Source organism: Montipora capricornis, chromosome 6 (genome assembly GCF_036669925.1).
Source record: "Montipora capricornis isolate CH-2021 chromosome 6, ASM3666992v2, whole genome shotgun sequence".
In the NCBI taxonomy this organism is placed as follows: domain Eukaryota; kingdom Metazoa; phylum Cnidaria; class Anthozoa; order Scleractinia; family Acroporidae; genus Montipora; species Montipora capricornis.
This window is the reverse complement of record NC_090888.1, coordinates 7,638,726-7,651,225: the sequence shown is the minus strand read 5'-3', so window position 1 is coordinate 7,651,225 and position 12,500 is coordinate 7,638,726. Positions and strand designations below refer to the sequence as shown.

General features: G+C 40.3%; 2 protein-coding genes and 1 non-coding gene across 4 annotated transcripts in view; 1 reads left to right on the top strand and 2 right to left on the bottom strand.

The window, feature by feature from the left end:
• The window catches only part of LOC138051406 (uncharacterized), a 45,474-nt gene extending 34,942 nt beyond the window's left edge, over window positions 1–10,532 (bottom strand). The window contains exons 1-4 of one of the 2 annotated variants that reach the window (XM_068897597.1): window positions 10,470–10,532; window positions 8,534–10,094; window positions 1,972–2,057; window positions 877–1,070 (exon numbers count right to left, since the gene is read on the bottom strand). In XM_068897597.1, coding sequence (XP_068753698.1) covers window positions 877–1,070; window positions 1,972–1,983 — 206 coding nt within the window. In that variant the 5' untranslated portion in view covers window positions 1,984–2,057; window positions 8,534–10,094; window positions 10,470–10,532. Of the gene's footprint in view, window positions 1–876; window positions 1,071–1,180; window positions 1,363–1,971; window positions 2,058–8,533; window positions 10,095–10,469 lie in introns of those variants that run through there. The other variant, XM_068897596.1, reaches the window with a different exon arrangement.
• LOC138051401 (tetratricopeptide repeat protein 28-like) overlaps window positions 1–12,500 on the bottom strand; it is a 695,954-nt gene that overhangs the window by 423,490 nt on the left and 259,964 nt on the right. The window lies entirely within an intron of this gene.
• On the top strand, window positions 11,058–11,130 carry Trnat-cgu (transfer RNA threonine (anticodon CGU)). The gene has a single exon. It is a non-coding gene; the product is annotated as a tRNA-Thr (tRNA).

Sequence of the window (12,500 nt, the reverse complement as noted above, 5' to 3'; positions counted from 1 at the left end):
GTTGTTTCGATCGAAGGTCGATTCGATCGACAAAAGTCGATTCGATCGAAGACAAGAGTCAGTTCGATCGAAGACTGTAACTATTGCTTAAGTGTATTGAACTTACTATTTATCAAATCTGTTTAAAAATATTTCCTGATACAGTTAACTTCGGAGTTGTGGAAAACACATTCTTGAACCTTGGTCTTCAAGGAACATGACCGCCAGCCGTCTGTTTCCACAGATTCTGTTCCAAGCGCGAATGGCTAAGTGACCATTGCCGAACAGGAACGCCGAGAAAGAAACGCCAACAACGAAGCACATCCTTTGAACACCGCGTTTCCCCGTCGCGCCTATTACTTCGTGCAAACATTACACAACACAAGAACTTTTATTATCTATACGCTTGCAAAACTGTAGTTTTTATTAACATTTACTCTTCGATCGAACTGACTCTTGCCTTCGATCGAACTGACTTTTGGTTTCGATCGAAACGACCTTCGATCGAAACGACCTGTTACCATTGATTGGTATCATCGGGCGAATCATTTTTAGCTTCGGGCGAATCTGCGTCGGGCGAATAGGCTTTCGGGCGAAACAACCGTAATTCGACGGCACGATAAAGCATCTCCTATAGATTTAAATGTTGATGCTTCCCTGCTGCTACCGCTTGTTAAGGGGCAAGACTTAAAAGTCAGGTTGTCCTGTTGATACGGTTCCAAAACCAAACATAAAACCAATAGCAGAAAGCAAAGGCAGGTCCACGGCGACATAAAATATACGGAGCCACAAATCAAACGAGTCGCCGCCATTTCAGTACAATAAATTCTACTCAGTGAAACTACCTCGACCTATTTTAATTTTTTAAATATGACTATCTCATTCTCTATCTCATACCTTGTCTCTAAGTTGCCTCTGACGAATGCGGAGCAAGATGCGACCCAATGCCCTTCCTGTTCTTGCGCTTCGACGTCTTCAGAAACCAACTCTCCCAACAGTTTTAAAGAGAAGTCGCCAAATATTTCCTTTCGATCGTGGGGATACACGATATATGTTTTCCCATTTTCGATCGTAAACTTTGGTCTTGATGGCTACAAATAGTTGGACAAACAACGAATTGGTACAATACTGGGAAAACTTAATGACGTTTTTTTCTCGACACTTACATAACAGAACATAACTGAGGAAAATAACTTCTTACTCTGACACTCCTTTTCGACTGACCAAGTGTATTATTTGCGACATCCATTTTCTTGCCTATCTCCACTGAACCAGCACCCCTAGACTTGCCACAAGTCGCCCTTACGAGGATCCCGGGGGAAATGTTTTGCCGAGCGGAGCGTGATTTTTCGGAAGCGAAGCGGATGAGCGAGCGACAAAACTCGTCTGGCTTGCAAGGTTGTCATTTGCGTTTCCCGCCGAAAGTTGAATGGCGCAATCCGACAGTCCGTTAGCCAATCACTGCTCAAATTCGCGTCCACGTGACATTATTGATACGCAACTGCGACAGGGCGAAACGCGGGGGGCAAAGAGAAAGCCCGAGTAAGGAATTTTCTATGCTTATATCATATCACGTTGAAATGCATAGAATGTAGAATGTTTGGGCAAAGTTATTTCGAGGCATTACTTTGAATACCGAATCTAACAACTGTCCGGAGAAAAATAATACAGTAAAGGAGACGACAACAGTAAGCTATAATGCACTGTTTATTCTATATATTAGACTGGGCATGATTATTTTCATCAGTCATTACTCGTCTTCTTTTTCTTGGGAGGCGAAGCTAGAACATTCTGTGTAAAATGTAAATGAAACAAGAAAAGTAAATAATTTCGTTTTTTTTAAAACGGCTCTTGAATTGTCGAATGCACAGGAAGCGATGTTCCAAGGGGTAAATTACGTTTTATTTTCACGTTACGACATTAATATTGCCAAAGCCACTGAAATGACTCTCTGTATGTGTGCGCAAGGCTTAAATACTAAAAACATATTACCTCGACAGCCATATTAGAACTCTCGTCTACCACTTCTGCAAAGAACGTGTTTGCTCTTTAAAAACTTTGAGCAAAATTTCATCTTTCTAAATGAAGAAAAATGTATGGTACTTTCAAATGGGGCTTAACTATTTCTCTACAACCTTTAAAACACAAACACATCATTCAACCAAATTAAAAAATGTCTGTAAATAGAAATGAGAGTCCTCTTAATGAAAAACAAATAACGAAGACGCAAGAAAACCAGATACAATGAATTAATGACCAAAACAACAATTTAAACAATTACACACCCAGAATGAGAACTATTCGGTGATTTGGCCAAAAAAATGGAACTAAAATGAAGTGGACTCTTTTGGGTCATCATTTACTGTTAATGAATTTTAAAATAAGTACATGATGAAGTCACAACATAAAAATGTTCAATTAAAAATTAAACCACTCAATTAAAAATAAGAGTATACATTCAAGTACAATTATTGTCAAACATGTTAGTTGATTATGAAAACAGTCAGCCCACCCCTCCTCTTTCAGCCATTTGACTCTAGCTCAGCTTGCTATATAAAATTGAAAATCCATACACTCACTACTAAAAAAAATCTCCACAAACACACACACACACACACAAGGGATTTGAAATTCCAGGAAGAGGGAGGGCTCAGAAAGACCAAAACACAATAAACCCCCTTAGAATTTCCAAATGGGTGAAGGGGTGTCAGAAAGTACCTTTCGTGGGGGAGGTGTGGACATTTTAAGGAACTACAAATTGAAGAAAAAATTCTGCTTAAGGTAATTCCTTAGAATTCACTGCGCATCCCTACTGCGCGCGCATGAGCACATGCGCGTGCAAAACGTAAGAGATTTCCCTCAAACTAAGCCCGATAGCGAAATAAATGCTCCTTTTCTCCCAAACGAGCACGGTGACCTCCGATTTTTTTCCCAGGTATTTGCTAAGAACAATCTAATAAAGAACATATTTGAAGAACAAAAAAACTTTGATAGTAGAACATGAATTTTTTTCGGAAAATAGTTCCCTACTGGGTGTATTTTGGCCAAGGCGAGGACTTCAAGCTAACCATGGAACTGTCCCAAAGAGTGCACTATTCCCACAACCAGGCAATCAAAAATGGTGTAAATGAAGCAATACTGCTTATGTGAATAAAATAAGCTTTATTTTCAAAATAAAATTTTGTATCTTTCAAGTAACCAAGACTTATTCTGTATGAAGGTGATTCGAATTTTTAACGCACAACCAGTAAAAATACCCCATTTTAAGAGCCTGCTTATGCGTAAACAAGAATGGTGACCCCATTTTTTTGTTTTTTTTTATGGTTTTGTTTTTGATGTTCATATCATGAATGTTTATCATGCCAAGTGTCCGAAAAAGTTTGATAGTAGAACAATTTCAAGGGAATTACCTTAAGGAAAGTGCCTACTAATTCAAAGGTATTTTTGCGCCGTTTACGCTTAACAAGTGTTATTAACAAGTGTTGAAATCCGAAAAGAAAATTGGGGGTAATCACGCATTTTTCAAAGATAATTAAGCAACAATATTTGTAACAAGCTTTAAAACACAGAGCAATATATGGCTTTCTTTTCACAATTGAAGCTTAATTATTGCTGAAAAATGCATGGTTACCCCTAATTTTCTTATTTGATACCAAGAGTACTTGCTAAGTTCTCCTTTCTCCGCATGGTTTTAAACCGCGCAAAAATATATCTTTATTAAACTACCCATAGGAAATCCTAGTATCTAGAGATGCTCAGAACGTATGAGCAATAAAAATAGTAGGCACCATCCTTAATATATCTCAAGCCTTTTAAGGGAGGTGGGGTGGCCTCGTGGTTAGTGTGCTCGACTCCAGATCGAGTGGTCCGGGTTCGGGTTCGGGTCGGGTCCGGGCCGGGGACATTGTGTTGTGTTCTTGGGCAAGACACTTTACTCTCACGTTTCCTCTCTCTACCCAGGTGTATAAATGGGTACTGACAAAACGCTGGGGGTAACCCTGCGATGGACTGGCATCCCATCCAGAGGGGAGTAAAAAATTACTCCTAGTCGCTTCATGCCACAGAAACCGGGATAAGCTCTGGCTCTGATGGGCCACTTGGCTCGTAAACAGACTTTACTTTACTTTTTACTTACTTTTACTAAAAAACAGTCGAAAGGTTTAATTAAGCCACTGCATAATTGTGCAAAATGTTAATGTTCATAAACAAAAAGATTTTTTAAAAAAATATTTCATGTTTATTGACACAGGTAATAGCTAAAGAATGGTTTCTTCAAGCATTTCAGTCACTGTTCAGTCCTAAAAAGTTGGGCATTTGGTAATGATTGAAATAGTCCCCATAATGGACAATTTTAACAGAGAATTTGCAAAAAATATAGACAAATTAACATAATGCAGGTCGTAGGATTCATAAAATTTAATAATAAATTGTGGCATTTGCATTACCTTAGTGCAAGCTTCTCATCTCTTTGCAAGCTTCTCATCTCTTTGCAAAACTGTACACACGCACAGTCCACTTCTAAACTTGATCATTATCTATGGCAGTCAGAATGTCTCCATCTGGCATAGCAGAGATCTCCATAGATAAAACATTTAACCGGGATTTCATGATGTTATATTGACCCCCCGGACGAAGTTTTCCATAAATATCCATTGCCATTCTGCTGTGTGCAATTGAATACATAACCAGGTTGGATCCAAAAGTAATTGGACTGATAAAGTTGTGTTTTGCTACACTTTGCAGGTGATCAGTGGCCATCACTTTTTTGACAGGCATTGTTCTTGTGTCACTTGAGCCTTCCACTGCATTTTTCAGAAGCAAGATAAGATTCTGGATTTGCCCTCAATAAGTCATCAATGTTTTTGTTGGAAAAGATACCATTGTCAACTTTTAACTGCTCCTTCTCAACGGAAAAAAAATAACTCCCACTAACTTTAAAAGTGAATTCCTGTCAATTGATATTATTGAATTAAACATGTCTTCAGGGTCAATAAATAGGAGGCCAAATTGAGTGGAGATGTTTTTGCACAGCACAACTGCTAATTCACGATCAAGTTGGTGAACATTCTTAGAATAATAGAAAGCCTGTGAAATAGCCTGCATGCATCTTTCTCTAAATCATGATCTTCAGCCTCCTCTCCACTTTCTGAGTCGCTGCCATTATCTTCACGTACTTCAACTCTCTTTCTCTTCTTGGCTGGCCTTCCTCTAGGATCCTTGGTACAATGCACTTGTCATCCTTGTGGGGCTCCCATGAAAATGGAACTTTACTAGTACCCAGAGCTAGCAACTCTCTTATGGAAGCTCAAAATAGCTTCTCCTTTTTTCAAACAAATAAACATATTCTGTTTTTAGATACAGTTAGGGTAATGATATCAAGACAAAATTTGCCGAGAGTATTAAGTACCCATCATAGATTTCTCACATCACATTTTCCTCCAAAATAACGTTACCATGGCAACGATATAAGGCATTTCTTTGAGCCTTAAAATCAAGATATATTGTCTGTAGGTCTGTTTTCACCCACAGATTTTTTTTAAATTTGAAAGACAAATGTTTTAAATTAATCTAAGCTAACATGCAAAAAATGAACAAAATTCACTGCCCGGAAGCAGAGATATAAACGAGTAAAGTTGCAAAATCACGAAAAATGAGAGGGTTACAAGATCAGCATTTACAAATGCGTCACCCGCTCATTCGAGTGCACGCGCGAGTGAAGCTACAGGCCAACACAAACGGATTTAAGTGACCATTAAACTGTTTGTGTACAATTTTCGTAGTTTTCGTGTCCATTTATATTCCATATGTATAGGAATTAGAAGGAAGGTGAGTGAAATTAGCGGTATTTGTTTATTTCTGGTAACCTATATTGAATCCATGAGCTGATGCGAGCAGCTTTTGGAATTGCGGGTGTGGCTTATGCGGTGCGCTCAGTTGAAAACCCTTTCGGGCCTCCTCAAGCATATGAATATAGAAAAGCGATAAGGTGAACTAATATCACAAAACAATCACTGACGTGAAGACTGCGTAAACAAGACTACTTCGCATTTTGCATTCAAAATAGGTCACCAGAAATCAACAAATACCCCTAATTTCGTTCGCCTTTCTTCTCATCCCTATATATATGGAATATAAATTATATGCATCTTCTATTCATGAAAACTACGAAAAGTGTACACAAACAATTTAATGGTCACTTAAATACGTTTGTGTTGGCCTGTAACTCCAATCACACGTGCACTTGAATGAGCGGGTGACACATGCATAAACGCTGATCTTGTAACCCCTCATTTTTCCTGATTTTGCAACCTTACTTGTTTATATCTCCGCTCCCGGACAGTGAACTTTTTTCATTTTTTGCATGTCAGCTTTAGATTAATTTAAAACATTTGCCTTTCAAATTTAAAAAAATTCTGTAGGTGAAAAAAAATATTAGAGACATTTTAAAAAACTGATTTTTCTGAAAAACTGAACTACAGATTTTGTTAAATTTTAAATATGTTAGAGATTATTTCTAACATTAAATGGAAACATCATATGGTATGATTTCACCGTCCCATTGTTTCAAAAAAGACAATATACCGGGTATCCTGATTATAAGGCTCAACGAAATGCCTTATATCGTTGCCATGGTAACGTTATTTTGGAGGAAAATGTGATGTGAGAAATCTATGATGGATACTTAACACCAGTCCTCACCGTCCTCACCCCGGGGGAAGGGGGGGGGGGTTTTGGGCACTGCTGGAATTGACTGATGCATAACGCACACACCCCTGGCGAACATTCGGTGGATGAATATAATCATCGTCGTCTTCAACATTAATACCAAAATATCGTTCATTTGTTTTTAGGCCTTTTAGTCTTTTTCGAGGCTGTAGAGCCACAAAATCTACATATTATGGGTTGCTCGCTTTTTCTGTGGGCATCAGCATCCGCCATTTCAACGCCTAGGAGCAGATCAAATATGGCCGCCAATATTAAGGACGTTCGCGCTAATTGTTTGTGCGCAACGTTACTGCGCAGGTAACGCGACTGTAATATGTCACGCATTACTTCGAGCATTAGTGAAGTTGGGGTTTTAAAACCTTTGCAAAAACCGTGGACGATAAGTCTTGCACAGCGTTGGATCAGAGAAGATCGTGATCAGTCAAAATTGATTTAAAATATTTATGAAAGTCAAGTAGACTACTGCACGACTGATATTCGCGAGGTTTTATCAGTCGTGCACTAGTCTACTTGACTTTCATACAAGTTTTTCAAGCATCAGTCAAAATAACATGGCGACAAAAACGCCGAGGAAAAAATTCCAGGCCGGCAAAAGAATGGCACATTTATTTCCGAATCATCATGAAACTTCAAAGAGAAGTGAGCGGGAGGATGGAAAAGCTCTGGAAAAGGTAGCTGATCGAGTAGACTAGTGGCTGAAAGTTTGGAAAACTCGAGGACGAACCGTTGCGTAAATTTAATGGGGCTGTTTCTTTTTAATGTTTTTATTACCCTACGAACTTAAGTTCAAAGTGAATGCATGTTTTTAAAGTTCTTTTCCTTTACTTTCGTGAAAATTGAGCACTATTTTCGTCCTCGTCTGAATAGTGCGGACCTGCGTGGAAACAATCAGCGATTGAATTTCACAAAAAACACACTCCAGAGGATGAGCATGACGGCAATGGAGAGATATTATACAAAACACCAACCAAATGAAGATGACCCCTGCTTAAAACTTCGTTGCTATGCTCGAGAAAGGTTTTTTTCGGTAAAAACCTTTCATCTCTTCAACGATCGATCCTCTCTTGGGTTCCAGTCCTTGCCCGACAGGTCACGCAAAAGCGTGACAAACGAACTTTTCCAAGAGCTTTGCAAAATCACATCGATTTTACTCGTTCAGATCATCGGTGACCCCTATTTTTTTAATCATGAATCACTTACTTTACTTACTATCTACAAAATATGATGAAATGAAAAAATTCTCACCGTAAGAAGTTATCTTTTTTTAACATTTTCTTTCCTCGTGCCATCGAATTCTGGTAGTGGTTGCAACGGATAGAGCTTACGAAAACGCTCGTCGAGGATAAACTCTACTGTTTACCACATCCCTAGCGGCATACAATTATCTAAAAATCTCACTCCTAAAAACCTATGCACGGAAACTTTCACTCCAACAGTTTATTTTTATGATTTTCGATGGATAAGCACATGAGACTACATCTCTCTATTATGACCGATTTCTCGAAATTAAGGCATTTTTCCACTGCCATTTTCTCCGAAACAAAGTCGGTGACCCCCATTTTTTTTTTTCATTTTTGGAGTAAGTACTTTATGACCTAACTCTAGGCGAGAAATGAAGAAAATCTCACCGTAGGAAGATTTTGGCGCGAACGTCCTTAACAGCACATCGTAAATCAAAATTACCCCTTGCATATTTTTAATAGATCGTGCACAACAGGAAAACACGTGAAAGTTTAAGTAAAAGACTTAAAGATAGCGACATTTTTTTTTTCGAATACTGCAAAAATCTACAAGTGCCTTTAATCTAACGACAAAGTGGAAAAAGTACCTGATTTTGGCACCCAATTTCATGCGCTGTCCCACTTTACAGTTGACATTTCCAACCGTTCAACCCGCTCTGCTACCGCCATCTTTGCAAGAGGGGAAGTACTTCTGAAGTACCTTCTTTTCTTGTCCATATCGAATAGAGTTGTGGGTAGATAGCCCGACCAGTTCCGAACAAAAAACGAATAAAGCGAAGTGTATATTTCCCCAATGCCTGCCATGTTGTGACGGGGTGGACGGGGTGACCCTATTATGGAAGGGTGGAGTGTTAAACGGAATGGTGGAATTGCGGAATACATGGAATTCTAAAATACGGAATACACGGAAATATTGAATATTTTGAACGCGGAATATACGGAATATTCTAAAACGAGGAATATATGGAATAGTCTAAAACGCGGGATGAGAGGAAAGTATTTAAAAAAAGGATATAAGAAAAACACTTTTTGTCCGTGAGTAGTCTGGGTACCATAATTGTACATTTCCTCGATACAAAAGATATAACGAGATGCTTCCGTCAAGCATACACTGGGTTGCCTGTGGTACGTGTTACAGAAAATCAGAAGGCACTGAATTGTGTGGTATTGAACTACAGCATTCCAGTCTCTGAAGAATAACAAATAAAAGAGAAGCGAGAAACATTGGCTACTGGGCTGACGTGTTGATAATTTTCAAGTTCCCTCACAACTTCTTTTCACCACAAGTTTAAGCATGCCCTCTGAGCATCTGACAGCCACAATAGTTCGCTGAAGTTAATCCCCCCCGTTCGGCGGGGTTAGTATCTGGATGGGAGACCAAAAACAATATACCGCTCAAAACAGAAGCATTGGACCGAAAATTCTATTTTAACGCTAACAAATGCGGACCAAGCAAGGAACTGATTTTGTTAGCTTGCTTTATGCGAAACAAATATTGATGCAAAAGTAAATAAATAGTGGTACAAAGTTTTTGGGAAGAGCAGAAGGAAGTTTTCCGGACGGTCGATCGAGAATAAAATATTTTGCCATCAGCAACAACATTTATGACACGAAAACAACATTAATTTTTAACCCCGAATATAAAAAGTTACGATCACCGACAAACATTCTGGGAGATTTTTGCTATTGTACTTTTGGCTGCACAAGTAAAAGCGCAAAATCGAAAGTTATATCGGATTCAGAGGGCGCCGTGATGAAGTTACCGCGGCTGTTACTAGGGAGCTTAAGCAACGACAACGGCAACGGCAGCGAGAACGTCACGAATTTGCATATTTAGTGGGTAAAAACAATAGCTTTGCACGCCCTGCACGTGCGTTTTTCACTTTTGTCCATTTCTTTGCCGTCGTCAGCCAAACAACAACGTGAAATAGCCAAGTTTTTGGTTTTATGAAGAACGTCAGCACTTGAGGATAAATTTTCATTTTCTCTCCTAAAATGGAGTGCCGTTCCGACTGGTGTCATCTTTGAGGAATTACCACACCCTTGTCATATTGAAAACGTTGAAATAGTCACGAAGCGATTAAACTAACGCAAATTTATATTTTGAGATGACGTTCTCGTTGCCGTCGCCGTTGCTTAAGCTCCCTACTAGGGAGCTTTAGCAACGACGACGGGAACGGCAACGAGAACGTCATGTAAAAACATAAATTCACGTTATTGCGATCACTTCGCGACTATTCCAAGCCTTTTAATATGACAAAGGTGTTTCAGTCCCTCAGGAATGAAACCGTTACGAGCGGCGCTTAATTTAATGAAGAAAAATGAAAATTTATCTCCAGGTGCTGACGTTCTCCATAACACCGCAAACTTGGTAATTTCACGTTGTTGCTTTGCTAACGACAGCAAAGAAATGGACAAAAATGAAAAACGCACGTGCTGGGCGTGCAAAGCTATTGTTTTTGTCCACTAAATATGCAAATTTGTGACGTTCTCGTTGCCGTCGCCGTTGCTTAAGCTCCCTACTAAAAGTGGAACGGGGACTTGGAACTTGGGGACTCGGGGACTCGGGGACGCGGGGACGTGGGGACGCGGGGACGCGGTGACGTGGGGACGCAGGGACTCAAGGACGTGGAGACGCGGGGACTAGGAGAGGTGGGACGCGAGTACGTCGAAACTCGGAGACGCGTGGGGATTCGAGGACGTGATAAACAAATAACACCTGACTTTTGCGCTGAATTGGTAAAATACAATTTTTGACGGTCTACAAGTGTAAAATAATCTAATATGCTGGAGAGTTTGTCAGACCAGTAGCTGATGATTTCCAGCGTCCATAGACCCTTTGCATAAATGGCAAGGTACATCCTAAGCCTCACATTCATGTGAAAAATCCTTTGTCTAGAAACATAAGTACGAGGCTAAGGATGTACAAAGTATTGTTATTCAAATTTAGGCGCCATATATGCAAAGGGTCTATGGTTCCTCCTTGCCTATTTTACCGTGAGAGCTCTGGGTACAGAATAGTTTCAACGCAGGGGATCGTAAACGTCGTGAAGTGAAGCTATGATCCTCGCAGTTATGAACGCAATTTTTGCAATTGCTCCCAACGTCAGTGGCTTCATAGCTCAGTTGGTTAGAGCGTCGCACCCGTATCGCGAGGTCACAGGTTCAAACCCCGTTGAAGTCATGAATTTTTCAGACTTCTTTACGCAATTGCAAAAATTGCGTTCATAACTGCGAGGATCATAGCTTCACTTGAAAACTCAGTACGTCGTTTAAGACCCCTTGCGTGAAACTATTCTCTACCCAGAGCTCTCACGGTAAAATAGGCAAGGAGGAACCATGGACGCTGGAAATCATCAGCTACTGGTCTGACAAACCCTCTAGCATATTTGATTATTTTACACTTGTTGAACGTCAAAAATTGTATTTAACCAATTCAGCGCAAGAGTCAGGTGTTATTTGTTTATCACGTCCTCGAATCCCCACGCGTCTCCGAGTTCCGACGTACTCGCGTCCCACCTCTCCGAGTCCCCGCGTCCCCACGTCTTTGAGTCCCTGCGTCCCCACGTCCTCGCGTCCCCACGTCCCCGAGTCCCCACGTCCCCGCGTCCTCAAGTCCCAAGTCCCACGTCCCCGTCCCACTTTTAGTAACAGCCGGTTACCGCGGTGTGCGGTAGCCTCGCAGCTCCTACAAGGTCTCACCTGATTGGAGACCACCCTTGAGGTTTAACAAAAGAACAAACAACAGAAACAATGGACCCTAGGCCTAAAACCTAAAGCCCTGGCCAAACTATCGAACAAAGTTGGATCCCACGTGCAACATTGTTGGATGTAAATGTTGACGTAGTGGCAAAACACTATCCAACATTGCTTGACGAATTCAAGTTTAAGTTGGCCCAAAATTTGAAAATGTGGCGAAGCGTTATGCTACGGAAGTTGTTTTAGGACGGAAAGGACGTATTCAAATAAGGAAAAACCAAAGAATGATTAAGAGAACGTGTAGAAAAGGGTATATTCTTTGCAAGATTCATTCGCGCCTAGGGGATGATGATTATGAGCTCGGATCAATTTGCAGGAATTTTAAACGCTATTGAACCTGACATCTCCAAACAGCGATAATGATTAGGTAGGCTAAAAGTGTCCCACAGACATGGCCTTGCTTAATTCCTATTCACTGATCAAGGTTTCTGGCTGTTCATCAACAAGCAGTGGACTTCCCCTTGGTCCTTGTCCGCCATCTCTGTTGCAAATGATACTAAAAGCCCAGGCTTAAAAATAAGATAGCGATTCAGGATTGGCTAGCAATACGAACGTGACTCGATTCAGGACACAACTTTGCTAGAAGAGCGGCAAAACACTACAACATTGCTGTTTTCAACAGAATTGTTGGTTGTAATGTTTGATCAAAAGCAAACTCTATCCAGCATATGATCGAGCAAAAAATGGTGGACGAACATATTCCAAGATGGGCGGCCAAACTGTCGACCAATGTTGGATCGAGCAAAGTTGAAGCCTTCAATCCAACTTTGTTCGATAGTTTGGCCAGGGCTTAAC